Raw genomic sequence first — 26742 nt, forward strand, 5'->3', positions numbered from 1 at the left:
CAATGTGTCTTTATAATTGGTTTCTTTGATTGTTTATATTTTCTTTGTTATTATTGTTCATGTTTACTGGGACCCCTTCCCATACCTCAATTGATAACCCAGGTCCCCGTAACTATATCTGGGTACAACCCCCCTCTTTATTGGTATTCAATATGGCTCTTTTATATTCTCTACGAGCAATTGTATATTCAACGGAGTAGCTTTGTCTCCATTTCCTCTCGTATTGACGCAGTTCCAGTTTTTGTTTTTTAAGGTCGAGAGAAAACCATCTATGAGCGTCTGATCGACGAGCACGAGAGAACTTAACAAGTGGCACATGTTCATCACATGCTGCCAGAAGCCATTCCGACAGTTTCTCTTCCATCGAATTCACATTTTGACAAGGGATGGGTACTGAATTGGCCAAGGTGCTAATAAAGTCCTGGTGTTGTTTAATAATCTCCACTTCCTGGTCAATCCTCCCGCTGGGATGGAGGTCTTTGACTGGCCCTACATAGTGAGCGAGAACTGTATTCAATGATGATCTGACCAAATACATGGAGATGTCAAAGGTGTAATAGAGGAGACATTATAGGTCCATATATGGTCCAAAATGTGTCCAATATCATGGGTGGGAGTCTGAACGTGCTGAGCGATGTTCAGGTTAGAGAGAAGCTCAAAGTTCCATGGCCTGAGGCCCGGCTATAGGATCGTCAAACCAATAGTTCAGGTCTGCAACAAGTAGGACCTTGGCATAGTTGACGACTAGAGCGGCCATCTGCTTGCTGAGAAGGATCGGGAAGGTGGGCATTGCATGCGGGGGACGGTAAATAAGTACCAACACCAGAGTCCCAGTATTGCATGAAATGACAGCCTGTTTTAACAAAGGCCTTAATGAAGTGGTAAATTATATGACCTTACTCTTTGGTTCTGCACAGTCCATTATAGTTTTTTGGTAGTGAACTTGCCACTGCATATCGTCATATGCATTAGCCAGACAGATAAATGCACCCCCACTGCGGCCTTGATGTGCCATAGAGGCAGAGGTTACTGGAACCTTTCATGGATGTTTACGCCCTATAGCCAGGGATGAGTTCCCAGTTAATGTAAGGATCCCAGCAGGAACAGTAGAGTTTACAGAGCCTTTAGAATAATATTCGATTTCTGCATTTTATGTGTGTCCCTCTGGACTTAAGTAGTTCTGATGCTTTATATTCATTTAGGCTTGAGGTGAACAGGATTGGATGGATCTATGTTTGCTACATTTGACCAAAAATGGTCATCTGCTCAGCAACAATTATCCAAAATATTTTTGTAATTGTATTTGTATAAAGCACAGCGCTTACTTCCCCTGACAAGGCGTTGACGTTCTTTTTGGTGAGTAGCACGCTACTCTGGAACCCAAAAAGGATTATTGGTGAATTAGTATATGGAAATATGAATTCATTGGAGCAGTAGACATGTGTCTGGTAGTTGGATTGAAAAGGATAATGGATAGATAGAAGAGGGAAGAGTCTAGAAAGTGTTTATTGGGAGATCATAGTAGTAGGAGGAGGTTTCGGATGAGTAAAGGAGAGAAGGAAGAGGCAAGAGTCTCTAGAAATGGATTAGGGAGATCATAGTAGTAAAATGAGGTCTTGGATGAATCTAATGAGGGATACACGAGGGAAGAGTTTAGAAAGGGTTGTTTGGGGGATCTAAGTAGTAAAATGAGGTTTGGGGTGATGCAAGGAGGATAGAGGAGGGAAGAGTATAGAAAGGGTTATTTTCAGATCATTTTGGAGATCATAATAGTAGAATGAGGTTTGCTATGAGTAAGGGAGTGAAGGTAGAGGATATATTAAGAGAGGTAAAGGGTGAAACATAGGGTAGTGCATTGGAAAGCCGCAAATGCTTTTTTTACAGTAGGACTGTTGGACAGGCCACATGAAGGGCTTGCTTCCTCCCCGCATGACAGGGCCCGAGCCCGGCCCTCCAGGTGTTACCCACAGAAGCAACCCGCACCCCGTCTCATACGGGACTCCGGCCCCGGACATCTCTGCATCATGGGGCCGAATCACTACCGGCTCCCTCGCCCGGCCCGGCCGCCATCTTGGACACTGCACCACGAGGCCGCGTGGCCTCAGATCGACCCTAACCCTGGGCCTGGCCAGGCCCCGACATCCCGGCACCACCATCCACCCCGGAGGTGGACGGACCACTTGGCAGGTCAATGAGAGAAAGAAGTGTCGATGGCTCTCCCCCGCCAGGTGCCGATCGCCCCCCAGCTCCCCCGGGCGCTGGCTCCACCCCCCTGCTGGGTGTCTGGACTCCCTCATCCCGGACCTCCCGACCTCCAAGTGCGAGGGTCCGGACATCAAAGGGCGCCAGACCTATAACTGGGGCAGCTCCAGAGCAGGAAGGCAGTTGTATCCTGGAGTCGAGAGACACTGCGAAGAACTCATCCTTGACGGACTACTGGCGCTGCCATAGCCCTGCCTTGCGAACTATTGTCTTGCCTGCTGGCGCTGCCGCAACCTTCTGCATCCTTCATCCTCGTCGGGACCTGCTGGCGCTGCCGCGGACCGTTGTAACTACCACCTTCACCGGGACCTGCTGGCGCCGCCGCGGACCGTCGCTACCTTCGATCATCTCGGGACCTGCCGGCGCTGCCGTGGCCCGTCCATCTAGAACGCCGAGCTCGAGGATTGTGAGCTATCCATCATATCATCGCCTCTACCAGATTGGTAACAAGACTGTCCCGCTACCCCCTTCCCATCTAAGAGACTAGAATCGAGGGGACCCCTGAGTCCAGACCTCCTTGTACCATTCTACCATACTTAAAGATTGCTTATAAAGAACGTTAAACCTTATCGTGGTGTGGTGTACATCTGTGGGGGGGAAGTTACTCGTCTGTACGATCGCTGGAGACGGCTCTCCCCGGAGACCTCTCCCCTTGTCCTCGGCCGACCCTCCCGGTCCGTCTAACATTGGTGGCCAGCGGCGCGATCCGAATCAACGCGTAATCGTACAGAGAGTAGCTCACCCCACGACGAAACCACAATGACAACCAAAGAGAGCGGATCCACCGAGAAATTCCAGATGGAGAAATTGGAAGAGTACAACCATCGTGACTTGAAACAATTCTGCATTGAACTAGGCATTGCTACCACCGGTCTGAGTACTAAAGACGATTTCAAGCACGCCATTGAGTCGTGGGCAGAAACCGGGGCCGTCAGACCCCCGGACCAAAATGTTGCAGCATCAGAGAGGAACACCACGGCTCCCGAGGAGCGAAGAACGGGTCTCTCGCAGGAAGAGATCCAAGAGAGAGAAAAAAGCAGACTACATGAGTTAGAAATGGCCCGGCTCAAAATGGACGGTGACCTCAAATTAGCCGAACAAAAACTGAACCTAGAACATCTGCGGCTCCGAGAAGAACGGGAAGAAAAACAGAGGCAGAGAGAGCTCGAAGAAAAGAGATTAGCGTACGAACACGAACGCAAACTAGCAGAAATAGACTTACGGAAGCAGAACAAAGAACTGGGGGTGCCCGGACAACCGCGCACCCCAGGAGCGACAGAAAAGAAAGTACACATCCCCAAGGATGTCGTTCGAGAGTATTTCCGAGATGACGACATACAACAGTGGTTCAAGGCCTACGAGATCGCCATGACCTCCCACCGGATCGATCGAAGCGACTGGGGAGCCGGTCTATGGGGGAGGTTCGTCAATGAAGGCCGCGATGCCCTGTTACAGCTCCCCGACCATCAAATGACATCCTATGACCACATGAAGGCCGCCCTCCTCACTCGATATTGGCTTACACCCGAAATGTACCGCCAGAGGTTCCGAGATTGCACCCGAATCCCGGGTACAACTTGGGTGGAATATGTAAACTATTTCAGCCGAGCCTTCGAGGGTTGGATCAAGGGAAGCCATGTAACGACCTATGAGCAACTTTTTAATCTCATGGTGTGGGAGCACCTCTCTAACAACTGCTTCGTCGAGCTCAGGCAGCACCTCCTCGACAGTAAATTGACTGACCCACGGCAGCTCGCCGCCGAGGCTGACCGGTGGGAGATCACCCGAGTAGGCCGGAGTGGGCTGCACGAACAGAACCGGAACAACCAAGGTCAGCACCATCCCCGAGGAGGAGGAGGGGGCCAGGGACGAGGAAGAGACACCGTCCCGGCCGCTCCCGCTGCCAGCACCCCGCCCCCGGCCAACCGGGGCAACCGAGCCAATGTCACGTGTCACCGATGCCAGCGAGTCGGCCACTACGCCAATGACCCGAACTGTCCACAGAACCAGACTCCGAGACCCCGCCAGGTAGCTGCCGCTGCCCTGGGGGGAGAACAAATCTCCGAAGAACAGGAAGAATGCGAGCAAGAACAACAAGAGTGGGAACCGGCCGCCATGGTTCTAGCGTGCCTAGGAGGAAGTGACATGGTCCCGCGGGCTCCCCTACCCGCCAACACCAGAAAATATAGTCAGTGGGTGAACATTAATGGGCGCAGGGCCGAAGCCCTACGTGACACAGGGGCCAGTGTGACGGCCGTCCGCTGTCACCTGGTGACCCCAGAACAGATCCTGCCAAACATTCTCTGCCCCGTCCGTTCAGCCGACAATTCGGAGAGTCTATGTCGGATGGTCTGCGTCCCCTTCGAATGGGGAGGAGTCTCCGGCATGTTGAAGGTGACGGTCCGAGATGATGCCCCCGTGGACTGTCTCCTGGGGAATGATCTTGAGAGTTCCCCGTGGGCCGCCGTAGAGAGAAGAGAGCACCTGGGGATGTTGGGCCTCCCGGACTGGGCGTGCGTAACCACCCGGTCCATGGCTGCCCGTACCATTCCCCGACCAGAAGAAACCGAATGGCCAGCACCTCCTCCCCCGATCGCTCCAGTAGAAGACACCGACCATACCGACCCCCCAGAGCAAACTCCCGAAGAGCTCGCTTAGCCCCAGGACCTTCCCGGCCTGGCTCAGTGGCCTCAGGAAGGGGGGCTCACCCAGGAACAGTTCCGTCAAGAGCAGAAGACCTGTCCCTCCCTCGAGGGACTCCACCAGCAAGCCCTCGCCCAGAGCGCAGGGGACACCTCCGGAGCCCATTGGATCTATTGGGACAACGACCTGTTGTACAGTGAACAGAGAATCGCGGAGTTAGGGGCCAGTCGAGTGCTGGTGGTGCCCCTCCGCTTTAGAGACTTCTTGTTAAATTTGGCCCACGATGTCCCCCTGGCTGGACACCTGGGTCAGGACAAAACTACAGTCGCCTGGTGACCCACTTTTTCTGGCCCAAGATGAGAAACGACGTCCTCAATCACTGCCGGTCCTGCCCCACGTGCCAGGCCAGCGGGAAGAGCGGCCGCAAACTTAAAGCACCTCTGCAACCCTTCCCAGTTGTCACCACCCCGTTCGAGAGGGTGGGAATAGACATTGTGGGGCCCCTGGACCCCCGTACAGCACAAGGACATCGGTTCATCCTGGTACTGGTGGACCACGCCACCCGCTACCCCGAGGCTGTGCCCCTGCGAACTGTAACAGCCCCGGTGGTCGGCCGGGCCTTAATGGGGATCTTCTCCCGGGTGGGCTTTCCCCGAGAAGTCGTCAGCGACAGAGGCACAAACTTTATTTCGAAATATATGAAGTCCCTCTGGCAACAGTGCGGGGTCACCTACCGATTCACGACCCCCTATCACCCTCAAGGAAACGGACTAGTCGAGCGGTTCAACCGCACGCTCAAAGGGATGATTGGGGGGTTGTAAGAGCCCCTCCGTCGCCAGTGGGATGTGCTACTGCCGTGCCTCCTCTTCGCATATCGAGAAGTCCCCCAGAAGTCCCTCGGCTTCAGCCCGTTCGAACTCTTGTACGGACACCCTGTGCGAGGGCCCCTCAGCCTAGTCAAAGAAGGTTGGGAAATGCCCCCCCTAAAGACCCCTCCAGATGTCTTCAAGTACCTCCTGACCCTACGCAATCAGACCAGGTGATTCAGAGAAATGGCGAAAGCGAACCTTGAGGCCAGTCAGGAGGACATGAAGAAATGGTACGATCAAAATGCCTCCTCCATCGAATTCGAACCTGGCCAACAAGTGTGGGTGATGTCCCCCACCGAACCATGTGCCTTGCAGGACAAGTGGACGGGGCCCTTCAAAGTGGTCGAGCGCAAGAGCCCTGTCACCTATCTCATCGATATGGAATCTTCCCGGAACCCCCTCCGGGTCCTCCACGCCAATAGACTCAAACCCCACTTTGTGCGCTCGGAGCTCAGCCTCCTGATGGCTACAGACAGCGGAGCGGAAGACGACTCCGAGCCTCTCCCTGATCTCCTAAAGACCCGGGAGAAAGATGGTTCCGTGGACGGGGTCCGACTCTCAGAGGCCCTCACCCCGGAACAGCGCCAAGGCTGCCGGGACCTCCTGCTGCAGTTTGCGACCCTGTTTTCCCTCACCCCAGGGGTCACCCCCTGGTGCTTGCACGACGTGGACACTGGGGACAGTCCCCCTATCAGACATCGGGCGTACCGCGTACCAGATCGGGTACGGGCCTGCATCCAAGAGGAGGTGTCAAAGATGCTCACGCTCGGGGTCATCGAGCCTTCGGACAGCCCCTGGGCCAGCCCGGTCGTGCTGGTCCCCAAAGCTGCGGCCCCCGGCACCACCCCTGAGCTCCGATTCTGCGTCGACTATCGGGGCTTGAACGCTGTCACCCGAACCGACGCTCATCCCATCCCCCGAGCAGATGAACTGATCGACCGCATGGGGGCTGCCCGCTACCTCAGCATCTTCGACCTGACAGCGGGCTACTGGCAGATCGGTCTCACACCCCGGGCTCAAGAACGATCCGCCTTTTCCACCCCTGATGGCCACTACCACTTCAAGGTCATGCCATTCGGCATGAAGAATGCTCCAGCTACTTTTCAGCGACTGGTGAACCAGGTCTTGGCGGGACTCGAGGAGTTCAGCGCCGCCTACCTGGACGATATCGCTGTGTACAGCCGCCACTGGTCCGACCACCTCCACCACCTCCGAGAGGTCCTGCAGGCCCTCCAACGGGCCGGCCTCACAATCAAGGCCAGCAAATGCCAAATTGGTCTGGGGTCCGTGACCTATCTCGGACACCAGGTGGGAAGCGGTCTGGTGGCCCCTCTTCAACTCAAGATCGCTGCCATCCAGTCCTGGCAGCCCCCGTCACGCAGACCGAGGTCCGAGCCTTCTTGGGGCTCACAGGCTACTACCGGCGGTTCGTGAGGGACTATGGCAGCATTGTGGGGCCCCTCACGGAACTCACATCCAAAAACCACCCGAGGTCAACTGGACCCCAGACTGTCAAGCGGCCTTCAAGAAGCTGAAGGCCACCATGTGCACTGCCCCTGTGCTCCAGGCCCCCGACTATAGTCGGGAATTCATCGTACAAACGGATGCCTCCGACCATGGCATTGGGGCGGTCCTCTCCCAGTTGAACCCCGAAGGACTTGACCAACCAGTGGCCTTCATCAGCAGACGTCTCCTGGCCCGAGAACAACGCTGGAGCACCATCGAGAGGGAGGCCTTCGCAGTGGTGTGGGCCCTCAAAAAGCTCCGGCCTTATCTCTTCGGTACCCACTTCCGGGTGCAGACAGATCATCGGCCCCTGCAGTGGCTAATGCAGATGCGGGGGGAAAACCCAAAACTATTGCGTTGGTCCATCTCCCTGCAGGGGATGGACTTCACTGTGGAACATCGACCTGGCCAAGACCACGCCAACGCCGATGGCCTGTCACGCTTTTTCCGCCTCGACGAGGAGAGTCCCCAAGAAGATGGGTGACTCCCCCCGCCTTCAGCTGGGGGGGACGCATGTTGGACAGGCCACATGAAGGGCTTGCTTCCTCCCCGCATGACAGGGCCCGAGCCCGGCCCTCCAGGTGTTACCCACAGAAGCAACCCGCACCCCGTCTCATACGGGACTCCGGCCCCCGGACATCTCTGCATCATGGGGCCGAATCACTACCGGCTCCCTCGCCCGGCCCGGCCGCCATCTTGGACACTGCACCACGAGGCCGCGTGGCCTCAGATCGACCCTAACCCTGGGCCTGGCCAGGCCCCGACATCCCGGCACCACCATCCACCCCGGAGGTGGACGGACCACTTGGCAGGTCAATGGGAGAAAGAAGTGTCGATGGCTCTCCCCCGCCAGGTGCCGATCGCCCCCCAGCTCCCCCGGGTGCTGGCTCCACCCCCCTGCTGGGTGTCTGGACTCCCTCATCCCGGACCTCCCGACCTCCAAGTGCGAGGGTCCGGACATCAAAGGGCGCCAGACCTATAACTGGGGCAGCTCCAGAGCAGGAAGGCAGTTGTATCCTGGAGTCGAGAGACACCGCGAAGAACTCATCCTTGACGGACTACTGGCGCTGCCGTAGCCCTGCCTTGCGAACTATTGTCTTGCCTGCTGGCGCTGCCGCAACCTTCTGCATCCTTCATCCTCGTCGGGACCTGCTGGCGCTGCCGCGGACCGTTGTAACTACCACCTTCACCGGGACCTGCTGGCGCCGCCGCGGACCGTCGCTACCTTCGATCATCTCGGGACCTGCCGGCGCTGCCGCGGCCCGTCCATCTAGAACGCCGAGCTCGAGGATTGTGAGCTATCCATCATATCATCGCCTCTACCAGATTGGTAACAAGACTGTCCCGCTACCCCCTTCCCATCTAAGAGACTAGAATCGAGGGGACCCCTGAGTCCAGACCTCCTTGTACCATTCTACCGTACTTAAAGATTGCTTATAAAGAACGTTAAACCTTATCTTGGTGTGGTGTACATCTGTGGGGGGGAAGTTACTCGTCTGTACGATCGCTGGAGACGGCTCTCCCCGGAGACCTCTCCCCTTGTCCTCGGCCGACCCTCCCGGTCCGTCTAACAAGGACTAAAGTAATAAATATATAGATACATAAGTACATGGAAGGTATACATGTATAAGGAAGGTAATATATCAACATTTATGTTATATTTAATAAACTCAGACTTTCAAGTGTTGCTGACTTTCAGCTAATTTATTTGTGTATTTTTTCTTCAATAATGCAATAGTGAAACAATTGTAGAGAAATAATTATGATAAAATGTACATATTGTGATAGATAAATAAACGGAGAACCATAAGCATCTTATCAAATAACTTATATGAAAACTATGCAGTGATCTATATACATGGTAAGCATACAATAATATAACCATAGGTAATGTGTGCATTTGTTACGCAGACCTAAAGAGTAACTATATATTTATAAACATAATCATTATACATATTCATGCAAAGAAATACACATATCTAGATGCATATATTCAAATTAAATGCTATATGCAGAGGGATATGTTGGACAATTGTGTTTTAGTATGGTGGTTATGTAAGGAAGAGCCAACTATTGAGTAGTCTTGTTTGGTGGGATTTTGAGGCGAGGTACCAATCTGGAGCCGGAAGTTCCTTTGTTGAATGTATTTGGTGATTTTATTCCTGATGAAAAGCAGCCCTGTTCCATGTACTGCTTTGTGGGGGATACAAAGCAGCTTGAATATAAATATTTTGGCTACTGGTAACCAATGTAGGGCCCTCAAGGTGGGGGAGACGTGGGCTTATGGCTTTACTTGTAGGAGTAGTCTGACAGCAGAGTTCTGAATCTGCTGTAGTCTTTTCACAGTTGATAAAGATGATCCATGGTAGAAGCCATTGGCGTACTAAGTTTAGACAGTACAAGAGAGATAGTAGCCTTGGCCTTGTGTTGAAATCCCAGGTGGGGGAAGATGCATTGCAGAGTTTTCATAGTAATGAGGCTTGATCTTCCTAATTTGTCCACTTGGGCATTCATTGATAGCTTGGAGTCCATAGTAATTCCAAGGCTACTTACTTCCTTAGGTACTTAAGGAGGTGGTCCCAGATCGTCAGGCCAGGCGGCAAGTGGGTCATCATCCAATCGCCACATTTGAGTATTTGTGTTTTGGAAGCATTCAGTTTGAGATGGTTCCATTTCATATACTGATCAACGGCTCTTAGTCAACTGAACATTTGTGAGTTTCCAATGTCTTTGGAGCTTTCCAGTCTAAGGAGACTCTGTGTGTTATATGAATAGTTATAGCATGTGAGCTGAAATTAATTGATCACGCCAATAATTACTTCATGTAGTTGTTGAAAAGCATGGGTGAGATGATAGCCTTGAGGGTCCCCTGTTTTTGTGAAGTACGGTTTGGATGAGAAAGGGGGAGAGTGGAGGACATTTGTTCTGTTTTGAAGGTAGGATGTGATCCAGTCAAGAGCAGTCCCCTCTTTGCCGGCTTCATAGAGTCTGTGCATTAGAGTGTCATGGTCAACTATGTCAAAGGAAGCTGAGAGGTCCAAGAGGGATGTGGATGGGTGCTGGTAAATCAGAGAAAAGGGCAGCATTTCTTGCACTAGGCCTGACCAGTCTCAAACTGGCAACTGCCCTGGTCCTGTTCGCCCTTAGCCTCAACGCCTAGGCTGAGATGCCCTAAGCTTAAATAGCCCTAGTGACCAGGTGACACCTTTGGCCAATGGGAACCCTAGCCCTAACCAGTCAGAACACCAGCCCTAAGTCCCCATACCAATAGGAGACCATACCCTTACAACCAACCACAGCCCTAGTCCTAGCAGCCAGTCAGACACCAAACCCCTAGTCCAATAGAAATCCTAGACCCAGGATCCAATCAGAAGCCCAGACCTATCAGCCAATCAGAACCCTAAGCCCAATAGGAACTCGAGAAATAGGAACCAATCGGAGCACAGATGTAACAACCTATAGGAACCTTATATAAGAGTCATGTGACCTTAGGCACAGGCTGATGGCCAGGGAGCTGCTCCTGAAGATCAAAATCTCCTTTGATACAGACAGGCCCAATCCACACTTTGCATGTCCTGTTTTAACCTTCAGGTGAGGGCAAATCTAAGCCACTTACAATTCTGATTTTCGCACACTTAAACAAATCAGATTTTTTAGCCAAATACAAGTGATACATGTATTTTCCAAATACAGTTTAAACCATAAAGCCGATTAAGAAGTCTCTTAAGCACACTCTGCTTAGCCTCTGAGGGTGTAGTTTGCCTTTTTAACTTTTAAAGACACAAGAGAGGGGTGGGGGTATGCCCCTGCAAGCCTAAGCACAGTAAAGGGGAAATTAGGACAGAAAATCAAACCGTTGTGTGTAGAAAAAAACAGCAATTTTAACAGTACAAATTGCACGGAAACCAAGAGTTCAATTTAAACAGTCACAGGTAGAAAAACAGCAGTTTTAAAATTTCAAAAATACACAGCACAGTTCTGTGTTCTTACCACCTTCTTTGTTGTTTGTTCACTGGGCTTTTTAGGGCACATAGAGGCTGGGGCTACGAGATGGAGGTCGCTGTCTTGGGATTCCCCGCACAGACTTCAAAGGTTTCTGCAATTGTGAGAGGAGGAGGACTCAGGGTTTCTTGGGAACTATAGGGCCAAGCAGGAAAGCCCTGGCTGATGGCTAGGTGGCAGGGAGCTGCTCCTGAAGATCAGAAATTCCTAGGATACAGATAGGCTCAAATCACACTTTGCAGGTCCTGTTTACCAAATACACTGTCATTTATGGCTGATGAAAACTGAAAGAAACCGAGAAAAGTAACCTATCCTCTGTTGTAACCTTCAAAAGTGGATAGCAAAATGTACTGCTGCAATTTGCGTTAAGTACTGAGTACCAAGTCAAAAAGTGTAATCGGCTTTGGGATACTATGTACTCCACATAAACTAGGCTGGGAGCCCCACAGATAATAGGCACATCACATGCACAGTACAGGGTATTCTAATGATCTAAAATGCCTATAGCAGATATCTAGAGACGAAATCATGGTCACCTAATTCATGAGGATTTAGCATTTCTCTTGTATCCTCCAAAAGGTTTGTACTTAATACATAAAGTTTGAGTTTGGAATCAATACAAGGGTTTTTAAGTTGTTATTTTTTTGTTCTTTTTTTATAGAAACAGAACGTCTAGATTCCCAGATTCTTGTTGGAACTCCTACAGTCACTCCTGTGTCAACGCCACCTCGTGTAGCTACACCTGTGCCACTTCCTGAGGATCAAGTCCCTGATACAGTACAGATGCCAAGTCCTCCTCGCCCATCTCCATGGGGGGATGTCGAGTTACCTTTGGAGGAGGAAAATCCTACTTCTGTCAAAGAGGCAGAACTTCATCCAAAACCTCTGTGAGTTGCTACTTGTCACTGGTAATATAAGGGATGTGTTGAGGCGTATTATCAAAGGCTGTTTCTCAAATGTCTTGCATACTGAGATAGACCCAAATGATATCTTAAACCCTCATTTCATAGAATTCTGCTGTATGCAGGGCAATACAGAGTGCTGTTTTCTAGTGTCCTGTAATTTTGGCAGAATGTCAGGTGGGTAATGTAGGTAGAAAGATCCACGTTCACCTATATGACCTGGTGCAAAATGAAAGCAAAAAAACAAAACAGCTGATTCGCCTTGGTGTGAACAAGTAGAATTCTGCTAAGTGGGGGGTAATCATTCCACTGCAAATATATAGGTGTTAGATGTTGGCTATTTGCTCTGGGAAAACTCAACCCTGGCAATCCTAGTATTTCACAAATAGTTGCAAAATAGCATTGACGTTCAAGATAATTAAACAGTGAATTTGAGAGTGGATTAAATAAATTGTATGTACATTAAATGATTTCCTCTGACATTCATCAACTGTATGATATATGTATGCACGCATTATAAACAGTTTGCTTTTTGTAAATAGTTTGAACAAAAGAAATCACTGACTACAAGATATTTGTGTAACAAAATCTTGTGTTCCACGAGCAGACAATGTTCTTGACCACAAACTCAATAAGATTGTAATTGTATTTCTGTTTTCCAAAGTGCTCCACTGCTACAAAGAAGAGTTACAAAATCAGTTGCATGGTTATTCAAAAATATGGTAAAATCCCTTAAATGCCAAAGAGTTACTGAGCATATTCTCTTTAAATATTTTTTTTTATTTTTTATATAAAGGGATAACACTTCTTGTACATTATATTTGAGAGTGATGAACGTGCTATCTACATTAAACCTTATGTCCCACACTGCCATCTACAACTAAGCACTGACTGTTGAAATTCGGAGTCTAAAAAGGAGGTACTAATCATTTATTGAGCTCGCAGTAGTGCTTGATGCCTGTGTTTTCTAGGACAGTGGAAATACTTCTCAGAAGGATTGACTAAATGGCCTTGAGTCACTCAAGCACCAGAGAGCTGGCTTGGATGCCCATGACTGTCTATGGACTTTTGGTCAATCATTTGGACAAAGTCTTTAGAGTTAAAAGACAAGGCTCTTGATACAGTCATTAACCTCTGGTTTCATAAGGACAACCTTTTCAATCCCCGGTGAAAGACATGCTCTTACAGTTGAAGGAGTCATCGATCAGTACTACACGGGCTGACTGCACACTCCTTAGAGTAGGCATGGGCCATCCAAGTCTTCAGCATGAGACTCCCTTATGTCCCAAGTCTTTGAGATTGCTCCTCCCCCTCAGTAACTCGCCCTTCCCCTTCCCCTTCCCCTGTCCTCAACCTTTGCTTTCTAAGGAGTCATTACAATGCGAGGTTCATCAGCAACAGAGTAGAGTTCGGCTACTTTGCTACTCCACTAATATCTGAGATGGATAAATCATCAGATTCCTTAAGATGTAAACTTACAATTCTTGTCTGCCCTGTACTCGGTAGCTCAGAAACATGATATCCTTCGAGGTAGTTTCCCATTAAACCTTTCTTATCAGGTTGCTGCTAGAGCTGACTCGATCAAATATTTACGTATTCATTTATAGAAGGTGTTTATTTAGTGCAGACTCCTACACAAAGACTGCTTGTGGGACGAGCACCCTATGATCATCTCTACACGTATTATGCTCAGAGGAGTATGGAACTTCTCCATTGATGTTGCCCTGCTAGGATCCGCTTCTGTCACCCTGCTACTGTAAAACTGCTTACTGGGATTTTTTTTATTCTGCCCTCTCTTTTACCGTTCAGTGCTGCACATAAGGCGTATTTGCAGGCAGCCTAGTGGAGACGGGGTGGGGACGGGACGGAGCAGTCTCCATTCAGCCATGCAATACGTCTATTCATCTGACATAGGGCTGCTCAGTTAGCCCTCTTCTAAATGGTCTCTTAGTGATCATAAGTCGCAGTTTGATTGGTGGTAGAGGACACTTTAAGCAGCCATCTAGTCAGCCCTGATATCATCCTCTCCTGAAAAGTCATAGCATTCTGTAAATACCTGTAAATGTATATCAGTGGTGGCCATCTTCAGACATGATTGAGGCTCTTCATCTTATTAAGATGGCTGTCCTGTTATCTGTTTGCAAGACAATGCCTCGTATGGTTCTGGCCCTGCGAATCCAGCTGTCTTTTTCGGTCCTCACAGTAGGAAGTCGTTTTTAGAAAATTAACAGTATTGAATACATTTTTTATTATAGTTGTTATTAATTTGTGAATCGGTACACTTGTTAAAATTATTCTACACTAATATGTTGACTCTTCATCTGGATTAGAGACAGTTTTTTAATGTGAATTTCTTGGTTTAGAATTTAAGGAATGCCAAAAAAGCAGTATCCTGGAAGCATCTACTTTCTCCTAATTAATTTTGATATGTAAGCTGGAAGCAGAGTAAATATTTACTTTTCCATTTTGTTTTTACCATTTTTTGTGTGTGTGCTTTATTGAATGATTTGAAGGACACCTGTTCATGCTAAGGGCATACATAGGTTTATTATGTTGTTCCTATATTTCTTAATCGGCTTTCAATTGTATGTATGTATGTTTTATATGGTATTCTTATAGCGCTAACCTAGTCAAAAGACAGCGGAGCACTGTACGAGGTGCAGATTAGCACATTGTACTCTTTGAACCTGTTAATGCCAATTTATATGCAGTGTGTCATTAATTTCAATAATTCCAATGTATAAGATTTCAATATTTCTCGTCTTTTAGTGAAATGTCTGTGGCGCAAGAGGAGGAACCAACGAGTCTGGTCTCAATAGAATATTCAGACCGGGACCAGACACCTGTGCCACTTCCTAGTAAAGTGCAGCCACCAAGTCCCAGCTCATCCACCGAGGAGAGCAGCGTGACGGAAACCGAAACAGTCGACCATCCCATTTCAGAAGGGGAAATTCTGTACACCTACGGGCAACTGGTAGCGGCTAGAGGTACAGTGCTCGAGATGTGGGCGCATTGGTCATGTTAATTCTAACCGTTAACACTGTGATTTACTCGTTTTCGCTATATATAGCACAGCAAATTGAGTTTAAAGTGTATACGGATAACAAAAGTACATGGCACATTATTTTAAAATAAAACATAAGAACTGCCAAATAACATTAAAATCCTATTGAGTACAACGTGCAAACAACTTCTGACGTGCTTTTATGTTTAAAGTATTTTATTGAATCAGGGTGGGGTAGGAAACAACAGGGCAAGAAAAAGATAAACCACAGGAGCCGCACAATCGGTGCGTATGATACAGCAGATACAGCAAAGCAGTTACATCTTTTCAATAGGCTTCATTCGACTCGGGAACACAGCTTTCGCGCCTGTGGCCACATACAAATAACGAGGGGGGGAAAGGGGGAGGGGAGGAGGGGGGGGGGGGAGGGGAGAGGAAGAGAAACATAGGGGGGGGCAAAGAAAAAGAAAATAAGGGGGGGGGGGAAAGGGGGGAAGGGTGGAGAAGCATCCCCGCTCCAAAAACCTACCTAACCATACAGAACCCCCCCAACTACCATACCCCAACCCACCCCCTGTACTGTGCCATTACCATTTATTTATTTTATTTATTTATTTTTAGAGTTTTCTATAGCGCGAACTTGAACCGATTAGGTTAACAGAGCGCTTTACATAGCACAAGTTTCGTTACATGTTAACACAGCAGTTTACATAGAATCAGTTACGTTGCACATTTCAATAACTTGAACCGAATAGGTTATCAAAGCGCTTTAAATAAGACAGCATTCGATGTCCAGTGCCCTCCTCCGCCGTGTAGCGGGGGACCACTTCAAGCCCTCCGAAGTCGTCGAGCTGTCGGGACTAGGCTCCTGGAATGTCCAGTGCCCTCCTCCACCGTGTAGTGGGGGACCTCTTCCAGCCCTTCGAAATCGTCGGCCTGTCGGGACTAGGCTCCTGGAATTTCAGCTGACCCTTTACAACTACTTTATTTGAAGTCATGACGGAGTTGCTAGTGAACATAGTACAACTAGAGATATAGTATTGCCATATAAGAAGGTAGACATTCTATCCAGAAAATGGTGTAAACACATGAGTGTAAACCCCGGCTATCCACCCGAGAGAGAGACTAGGCAAAGATGGCCGCCCCATATGAGGAGAAGAGACAGTAGTCCTCTTTTTATTATTGTGGTTTTGTGAGCAGGGAGGGCAGTTTCGTTTTAAGCTAGCCCAGTTCCTGAGTTGCTGTGAGGGAGTCTTATCTTGCAGGGGCCTCGTGGGCATCTGAAGGCACAGGCGGTGATTTATTGCCTAAGGGTCACATAGGGGTGGTAGAGAGTACTAAGGTACACTACGAACACTAGTGATAAGAGTCAACTACAGTGATTAGAGTTATCGCTATATACATAGGGAAGGGATACAAATGGAGTCACATAGGAATGGTAGAGAGCACAACGGTCTACTGCATATAGTAGTGATTAGAGTTATCTCTATATACCTAGGGAAGGGATATGACTGGATATACTCTAAGAGTCACATAGGAATGGTAGATGGTACAAAGGTCTACTGCCTATACTAGTGATTAGAGTTATCCCTATATACATATATATATACATACTTGTTTGAAGTCATGACGGGTACACAAGGATATACTCTAAAAGTCACATCAACTGTATATACTAGTAATTAGAGTTATCTCTATATACATAGGGAGGGGATAAGACTGGTTTTAAAGTCACATCGCCAAGGGAGGGACAGAGAAGGGCAGGAAAGTGAGACAAACCAGAGAGGGAAGCAGATAGTCACAAGTAGGCATCAGGAGAGACAATAGAGAGGTCACTAGGACAGAGAGGGGGAGGTGAGAGATCGCTAAAAAGGCGGAGTAGAAAGGTAGAAGAAGAAGTGAGTCATAGAGAGAAAGTGGCGGGGAACACAGAGGTCTAAGTCTGAAAGTCCAGGAAGAGTGCTGCTGCAAGTCCGGGGGGAGAAAGGCAGTCCAAAGCAACGGTTGGGTGATTACCCTCGTGTGTTAATCATGTCCTTGCTGCAGAGAGAGAAAATCCCTTTAGGTTTGTCCCTGGAAGCGCGTGGTCCGCTGCTTTTCCCACTGCTGTGGGTGTGAAGTGCGTGATGCGAAATGTTCCAAATTATCGCATGTTACATGCCCTCAATTAGCGTCGGTCACCGAACAACTCGCTGTCAGTTGGCGTGGCGTCACTCCACTTTCGCAGCGGCGAGAGTATCTTTACCGCACTGTGTTGTGGTAGTTGCGAAAAGCGGTGGGTAGCACTGATTGTATGTCTGTGCGGGGGGTGTACGTAGTATTCTGGCCCCCCCCCTCTCCTGGGTACTCCATCGTTCCCACCTCCGGTTCTCACCACCGACTACACCTGCAGCATTCCTTGCGTGTCAGCAGTATGTGATGTTTCTGGTAGTCTGAGGAGTGGTACACCTTGTTGCAGCCCTGCTCCCGGTCTACTGGCCTGACCTTTCCCAAAGTATGGTATGTAGAAGTCGAAGCCCACTGTCCGACCATCTGCCCTGGGCTCAACGTGTGAAGTTCGTGTTGCTGTTAAGCCTCGGTGTCAGCGCTATCAGTTAGTTTCGTCCCTCAGCCGTTCTTTACATTGCGCGCCGTTTAGTACATTCTCCTTCTTTGGTCGACGGGGTCAGCTGTGCAGTAGTCACCCTCATTTACTCCAGTGATGGTGGAGAGTGTGTGCCCCCCCGGCTCGGTTGTTATTTTATGAATGCCACGTGAAGCACAGCGTTGTGTGGGCTCGTTATGCTTTGGATCTTATTGCCACCATTTTACTTGCCAGCACTCCCTGAGGTCCACTATGTGCGTCTATACCTAGTGATCAAGCAGGCACCCGGTGTCCTTTGTGTGCAGCCTCGCGTTTGGCAAGCTCCGGTCTCAGCGCCAACAGTCAGTCTCCACACTCTCCAATACCGCAGTGCGCGCAGTGTATTTTATGCATCTTCATTTTTCTACGGGCGCCGCCATCTTGCCTGCCGTATCCGACAAGTAAAGTTTTATTGCCCCAGAGGTTCAGAGTCCGTTTTATGATTGCCTCCCTCCTTTATTTCAGCGATCTATTAGAGTGTTCGACAGTCCTGGCGAGGTTACTTCTGTTAGTGCCCCACGTAGACCCAACGTTGTGTGTACCCGCTATCATACGGACCTTGGCGCCGCCATAATGCCTGCTTTCACCCGCCTTTCTCAGTACAGCTCAGGCGCTTACGGCGATTGCTTACTTTTGTAGTTTTCAGCCGGTCGCTGATCTGCGCCCTTTCATTGCTGTCTGCACACTCCGTCCTCGCAGCATACAGTGTCCGCAGGTCGCGCTGGCAGTTCACTCTACCTCCGACTCTGCCCGGACTCCGACCGCCATTTTCCGCTCGCCTTCGTCCTGACGAATTCTTATCGCAGATCAGCTCTCTCTTCATATCGACCCTCTAGTAATCCCCGCTATACGATGCCAGCCTCGTCCGATCAGACAGGCGGGTCCGGTGGCGGCGTCAGCCGTAACAACCTAAGATATCTGGGACAGGTGATCTCCCGAAACTCAGAGCACAACAGGCTATGAAAGGGCGCCCACAGTTCCTCAAAAGTATCAGTGTCTCCCAGGGCTACTAAGGACATCTTCTCCATTCCAAGGACATGCCATAATCTATGCAGCCAGCCAACTACAGAGGGAAGTGTGGTAGAACGCCAATGTATGAGAATATTTTGCACCGCTGACCCCAGAGCAATCGCAATCTGTCTACCCCTCCTGGACCTAAGGGGATACATCAACCCATTTGGCAATCCCAGTAGAACATAGGCAGGGAACCTCGGCAGCTCTATCCCAAAACATTTGTCCACCTCACCCAGGACCTCCTCCCAATAAGGAGCCAGAATGGGGCAATCCCACAGTATGTGTGTAAGTGTGCCAGTATTGCCACAGTTGCGCCAGCATGTCCCTGGTATTGCCCTGTCCATCTCGTGCAGTTTCTCCGGGGTGCGGTACCAGTAGGTCGAGATTTTGGTGAAGGTCTCCGTAAGACCCGTGTCTGACGTGCTTTTGAGTAATCCTTATGTAGGTATTTTAGAAAGGTGGATGAATTTTGGTGACTTAACTTCAGTAGTGGCAATTTTAATTTTTGCTGTGCCTTACTTTTTCACCGACTCTAGAGCATGGGTATTCGCAAACATTTACCCAGGGGCCACAAAATACGGTCTGTGTTGTGTCCGAGGGCTGCACTGATGCTAGCATGGTGGCAGTAGGGGGTCTGGGTAGATCATAGACTGTGTAAGGAGGTCTAAACAAACATTTAAATCAACGGGCAAGCATTTATTTGCAGGTTAATAAATGCTTGCCTGTTTATTTAAAAAAAAAAATTCTGAATATTAGAGCTCAGCAACTAAACAACAGCTCATGCTGCTGTTCACCAGGGGTGGCGCAAGTAAAGGCCAAGAGGGCCGCAAGCGGCCCCCGGGCCATACTTTGAGTATCGCTGCTCTAGAGCAAGAAAACAGTAGCTGACTTGACCAAGACCATGGAGGCCTCTTTGGGCAATCTCATATTGACCCCCCCCTTCAATACCCCTGATGTGTGGCCCGTACTTTCACCTCTGACTCCTATTACCTTGGTTATCCACCGCCCCACCCCATCTAAGTCTGGAGCGCTTGTGTCACTTAGCAGGTGTTACCCATGCCTCCCTCATTGAGTGTGGGAGAGACCCACAAAACCTCACCCATGTAGGCAAACGGAATACCATCATAGTTGGTTAAGTCAACTTAAGTAAACAACAGAACGTAACACAATAATATACAGAAAAGAAAATAACATCTAACACAATAGGTCACACCACAGCAGAACAAAACTTAAACATAGCGCAAAAATCCGGTCCAACACAACAGCACATTGAAATAGTGCAGCTCATCTGCACCCAAAAACAATTCACATCACAATAAAATGCTACATGACACAAATGCAGAAATATTCTTGTCACTCTTTTCCACTTCCACAAATCTGCTTTCATAATTGGGTGCGATACAAAAGGGGGTGGTGATGGACGGAGCATCTGAACCAATCTAACACTCACACCCAGTCAACAGATCTGGGTTTAATCCATCACTGTTCTTTAGCCCACTCTGCTACCCCAGTTCAGACATGGCCATATGCAAATCAGTCTGACCCTGTGCCTCATGGGAACAGTCCAGCCCGAACTGCCAAGCCATGCCTTCCCTGGACCACCCCCTTTTGTACCGCTTCATAATTGAGTGGTAATAGTTGTTTGCACCTTAAGTTACCACCAAGGACATGACATAGGGCCAGTCAAAAATGATTTATGACTCGACCCCTAGAATGTGAATTTTCAGCAATGTATGCTTTTGCTGTGCCTCCTTACATACACGGTTACTGGCGGGGCAATATATACTGTATTTTATTGTATATTGGGACTTAGATGTACTTATTTTCACTTATCCTGGACAGTCTTCTTTGGCATAATTATACTTTTTCATAGCCACGAATTTAGATTGTGAACATGCTCAAAATATATTATCACCAGCTCTAAAAAGCAATTGTATCATTTTTTTTTTTAAACAATGACCGTTTTACCTAATATTATCCACACTTTGCACTCTGAGACAGTCGTCGACTGTTTGCAGCTCACTTAAGAAAAATGAACATAAATACATAAAAAGAGCAAGGGAATCACATAATATTTTAGCCAAAAATGTATTATTATTTTGTCTATTTTTGTACCTCAACGCCACGAAATGCAAAAAGTATTATTTCACAGTTATGACAGAAATTAAACGAGACTGTATTTTCTTATTCAATGCTTGTTTCTGTTAGGCTAAATATGTTTTCTGGTGCAAAAATAAAATAAACGTGTATTGATATTTTAATTGAAGGTAAATCACAAGAGCATAGATGTGAGGACTCCCCTTGTGAAGCATGTATGACCAAAAACAAGCTCAACCCTTATGTCCATGTGAACAGGGGTATCAAGCTATCCTTGGAACAGAAGTTCACATGGAACTCATTCTTACGAAGGTTTTTTAGTTTCACATAACTTTTTGTGTAGAATCAGTCATTAAAGTAAACTTTTTGACTGAGTCAACAGTGTTATTCAATATAGATTTGTGAGAGAAATAACAGCACAGCCAGTATTTGTGTGATGAGTAACTACGGTTCAGCCGAACTTAGTTTTAGTAGACAAGAACCACTATACATTGAGCCATTTTGTGAGTGTCATTCAGGTCAAAAAGAGAGAGAGAATACATGTGTAAATCTCAGGTGTGAAACCAAACCGAAGTCAAAACAAGAGAAAAGTGAGGTAGTGAGTGAACATATATGGTGTATTAGTTGATTCATATCAAAAGGCAGCAATTAATATTCAGTAAATTTTTAGGATACAGGGAATTATAGATTGTGTCACAGTTATGAAAAGTTGTCTGTCTATGGACATGTGTCGATGACGTTTCGACCCTTGGAAGGATAAAAGGGTCTCATCAGGACTGAAATGGCTTGGCTCGGATTGTAGAAGCGCTGTTCCTCATGGGAGGGAGCACCCAGAAGATGGCAACCAAAATCAATCTTGGTGGGTGGGAAGCATCTAAAATTGACAAGCAATTTACTCTGTTACCTTCACTTGGTCCTCAACAATGTACGTTTTCAAAGCCCACTTGTTCACTTTTTCACATGCTTCTCTCACTTTCTTAACAGGGAACATAATGGACAAACTCATAGTTGAAAGTAAATGTGATTAATTTTGTGCAAAGATTTTAATTTGGTTTAATTAATTGTAATTTTCTTTCACATCTGTACTTTCTCTACAGCTTTGGCTGAAGGTGGGCTGATGTTTTCCAATCTCAATGCCAGTTTATCAAGCACTCTGCCTGATTCCCAAGATATGGTAAGCATATGGTTTTAGCTGTGGTTCTTGCACCTGGTTCAGTCGAAGTCTGGTCTCTGTTTGGAAGCAACTGCCCCCCTGATGGCAAGACTGAAGGCTTCTCAAAGCTGAATTGGATGTGGCGAGAAGGGCATAACTCTGAGCGGCTCCCTGCTGTGTCCCCATACCTGCCATAACCCCATCTCCTTATATTCTGTTCATACCTGAGCACTAGAGCTTCCATACAAATGTATGCAATGTTGACCACTCTTTCAGTTCTAGCATGATCCTCTTCTGACTTTTTTTCTAATTGCTATACGCCGTTAAAAATCATTGTTTTGATAAAAATATTAATTTGCTGAAAAAATAAAGGTTTAAGTGACATAGTTAGGGGAAAATGTAATAAAAAAATACCATTTTATATGCAAGAAAACTGTAGTTCACCAGTTATAGTTGACTTGGGTATCTATAACTTGCACCCCCTCCATGCAGTCTGATGATGTCAATGATGTAATTTCAGATGTCAGCCAGGCAACCAAGCTTTATTCGATTTAGATAAATCATAACAGCACACAATACAACATGTCATCTAAAAAACATTCTGTGTAGATTTTCATATGGCCTTTTATGCCTTTGGGTACGTTTTGCTCTGCAGTCCTGCGGCCATTTGGTGCCCACCCTTTTGGTTTCAACCAAAAAATAAAATAATACAATTATAATAAATAAATAATAGGGAAACAGGAAGAGATGGACAGAGAATTAAATGCTCTCCATGTTAGAACAACTTCTTGATTTGATGTCTGTCTCATTGTTCTAGGGTCTTACCCTGCTTGAGTTAAGGAGGTTTGTGTCTTGTGGCCCTTCTTCTTTGGCTCTTATGAAGGCAGGAGCCTCATGTGTTCTCTGTCCCCATTGTAAGTGTACTTGGGGTTCTCATTCGGCACCCTGACTGTTGTCAGGTGATTTTGTGTGGGATTTTGTTCCCTTGCTTTTCCAGACTTTGTTTTCCCTTGCCGTGATTTCCTGATCCTTTCTTGAGGCCAGGCGCTGTAGCTCAGAGGCATTGTCCGGTGCTATCAATGTGCTTTTTTCCCCACCTGGTGGTGGAGACTTAATTCATTTTCTTGTGCTTAGACTGATTCCATTCTCACTTTTTCTTCTTTTCACTTAACTATATGTTTTGGTTCTTCTAGTGGCCACTTTCTCTCACCTAAGGTGGATGCCATCCTCCGGTTAGTCGGCCTGGTTGCTCAGTCTCTTATTATACACATTGCAGACTTCTCTGCCCTTTTAGTGGTCATCTCTCACGTTCCAGTGGGACCAATCTACCTCGTTTATTTGGATCCATGTCTATCTTCATTGGAGAAGGGTTAAAACAGGCATATGTACTTCAGTACCACTATGCCTGGTGAAACATGCTCCTTGCTATTGGCGTGTATTCCTAGTCTACGTTTTTGTTGTGGTCGTTACCACCTTTAGAAGAGCTCTCTCTCTTCCTTCTCCTTTCCCACTGAGGTGTGACTGGTTTTTATCTCGGTCTGCCGGTACTCCTGGACCTTTAGTGGGATTGGTTCGCGGACCTTTCTTCTAGAGATTATGGCTATGGTATCTGATTCACAAGTCAAGGAATCTGAGGGTAGATGTCTCTATCAGATGAACAAGTTACTTACCTTTAGTAACGATGTATCTGGTAGAGACATAGTCTAGCCGCAGATTCATTAACGCCCAACTCATCTTCCCGGCTCTGCGAATGACCTCTTGGTGTTTTTTTAGTTCACTTACTTCCTGATCCTAGGACCTTTTGGCGTGGGAGTGTTTTTCCCCTTTTTCAATTGGATCCTCCAGTTCCACTGGTCTGGTCTCCTGTCCCTATCTGTCTCTTTCTCGGGTTATATAGTAGAGGGGGGTTCCACCTTTTCCTCCTGGTATATGGTTTAGGATGTGGGAGGTATTTCTCTTGTGTACTGTGTCATGCACCTCTGCGCAGCGTTCCACATGACTTGTGCTTCAGTGACTTTTCGGCTGGATCTTCCTGGACAATTTTGGACCCTTATTTTTCTCCTTCTTTCAATGTTGTGGTAAAGATTTTTCTTTCTTTTAGCACATTGTTTCTACAGCCAGTTTCTATGTGCCTCTGTGTTCCACACAGAAAATGTCATGGAAGAAGCCGACGTCAGCGCACCGGAGTTGACTAGTATGGATCCATTGACGTCCTATCTGGAGTCGACGTCGTACGGTGTTATGTGGCGCCCCCCCCTGGCGCGCAGATGTACTGCTAAGAAAAATTTCCAGAGCCCGTCTAATGCCTGGAGATAATTCACAAGTTAAGGAATCTGCAGCTAGACTATGTGTGTACCAGATACATTGTTACCAAAGGTAAGTAATTTGTTCATTGAGAACTCATCAAGTGAAAAAGGTAAAAACAAGGCTGATGAGGCATAATAGCTCAATCTAAATGACTCACTGATTTCAACTCATTCAGGGCCAGATGTAGGTGGCCATTTACCGACTGGTAACGGCCGATTTCGGCCGTTACCGACCGGTAAATGGTCATTCCTGATGTAGGGGGCCTATTTTACCGAATCGGTAAATTTACCGAATTGGTAAAATACCGAATCGGTATTTTTACCAATTCGTAAACTTCCATATGTAGGTGGGACTCTTCTGAGTCCCAAAGGCCAGTCAGATTCGATATTTTACCACCCAATCCTATTGGGTGGTAAAATACCGAATACAGGTGTGCATGCACATCTGTGCATGCACACCTGTGCAATGTGACACACAGACATGCCCTTAGGGCATGTCTGTGTGCCACATGGCACACAAGTCCGGAATTGGGGTGCTAGAGAGTGTCAAAGTGACACCCCCTGCACCCTTGCAAAATTCGGTTTTTACCGAATCGCTAAATACCGATTCGGTATTCCACATTGATTCCTATCGGCTTCAAGGCCAATAGGCATCAATGGGGGATACCGATTCGGTATTTACAGAATCGGTAAATACCGAATCTTACCGATTCAGTATTTACCGATTCTGATTTACCTACATTTCCCACCCTCTAATTTACCACTTCTTAAATACCGAATCAGTATGATTCGGTATTTTAGAAGTGGTAAATTAGAATTACCTACATCTGGCACTCAGTGTCTGTAAATGACATGCATTTCCATAGACCTTTCTTATAACAGCTTTGGCTTGATGAGGAATATTTATAGGGTTATTGAATAATTCACTCAACCCCAACTTCAGAAACATACTCCTGAGGTAATTGAACCATGGAATACTTTGAACATTAGCGTGTGCAAGGCAATCCAATATAATGGATCTAGTAAATTTCCAATTCAGGTGTATTCCAAATCTTAGCCCATAGCAATAAGAAGACAAGACATACTTGATCATTCACTGGCTCTAACCCCACTTGCAGATGACAAAAGAGTGCTGAAACAGTGATTCCACTACTCTTGCTGTTTGCAGTGCTCTTAAGGTTAGTAGTTAGCCCCAAGTTAACTGAGCTGTAAAAACAATTCCCAAATAAGAGAAATTATTGACATTCTCAATCTGATTCCCCGAACCGCAGACACTTTAGATTTGGTTCTTTTCGGTCCACTCACCATTATAAACTACTTTTTATGATTTGCTTTAAGATTGAAAGGGGCCACAAAACCCACAAAAGCGTTGAAAGATTTCTGGAGATTATTTGCTGTCCTTGCAATAAGGACAGCGTAACCTGTATATTAAAGTGAGGCAATAAAATTCCTTCAAATCTAGGCAAAATCAAGCCTTTTCCCCAGCAGGTAAGCCTCCAGCCCGTTAATGTAAACGAGAATTAAAAAGGAGTAAGGCCATAACCCTGTCGGACACCTTACGTTGATAATATAGACAGTGTTTTCTCCCCATTGGTGCCATGTCGAATGTCACTGGTGCCTTCGTAATAAAAGAACCAGAGGTGACTCTACTCCCATGTCTCCCAGCATGGACCACAATTTGTCCCGATTTACTGAGTCAAATTTGGAAGATATATCCATTAAGGAGCACTTCATGGACTTAGTATACTTGCTAGCAATCAGTGACAAATTGACTGTTTTACTGTGCCTCTACTTCATTTAAAACCATATTGGGTTTTTGACAAATTGTTCTCCGTGGCCCAATCTTCTAGCCTGTCTAAAAACACCCTCCACAATATCTTAACCATTGAATCAATTAATGATATATATATAACTAGCGGCCCGTCCCAACGTTGTCCGGGTAAAGAAAGGCTAGGCAGCAATGGTTTTAGTATTGAAAATAACATTTACTTCAAAACTTCATGGTACACCACATTTCGTGTTTCATGAGAATCAGGAAGTAGAATAAATTGGTTTTCGGAATTCCCCGACCTCGATAGCGCGACATATAACTGTCCATGAGTGAAGCAGTTCTCTCGTAAGTCTATCCCAATGACTTTGTATGCCTGACCTTGTGATTTGTTAATGGTGGATGCAAAATCAATGTTAATAGGGAATTGTAAGCGTTTGAATTGAAATGGTAGATCAGTAGGGATCATGGGTATCCAGGGAATATGGGCTAACTGTCCTGCAGCATGGCCAGTGAGAATAGTAGTGTCTATTACATAAGGTAAAAGAGATTTAACTTGTAGGCGCGTCCCATTGCAGAGATTTGGTGGATGT

The 26742-nt window shown here is 47.2% G+C and overlaps 1 protein-coding gene across 2 annotated transcripts in view; it reads left to right on the forward strand.

Moving 5' to 3' along the window:
* KIAA0586 (KIAA0586 ortholog) overlaps positions 1-26742 on the forward strand; it is a 637696-nt gene that overhangs the window by 389554 nt on the left and 221400 nt on the right. For both annotated transcript variants that reach the window (XM_086937986.1, XM_086937987.1), the window contains exons 23-25: positions 11944-12169; positions 14954-15171; positions 22020-22096. In XM_086937986.1, coding sequence (XP_086794112.1) covers positions 11944-12169; positions 14954-15171; positions 22020-22096 — 521 coding nt within the window. The remainder of the gene's footprint in view (positions 1-11943; positions 12170-14953; positions 15172-22019; positions 22097-26742) is intronic.

Source organism: Lissotriton vulgaris, chromosome 9 (assembly GCF_964263255.1).
Source record: "Lissotriton vulgaris chromosome 9, aLisVul1.2, whole genome shotgun sequence".
Taxonomy (NCBI): domain Eukaryota; kingdom Metazoa; phylum Chordata; class Amphibia; order Caudata; family Salamandridae; genus Lissotriton; species Lissotriton vulgaris.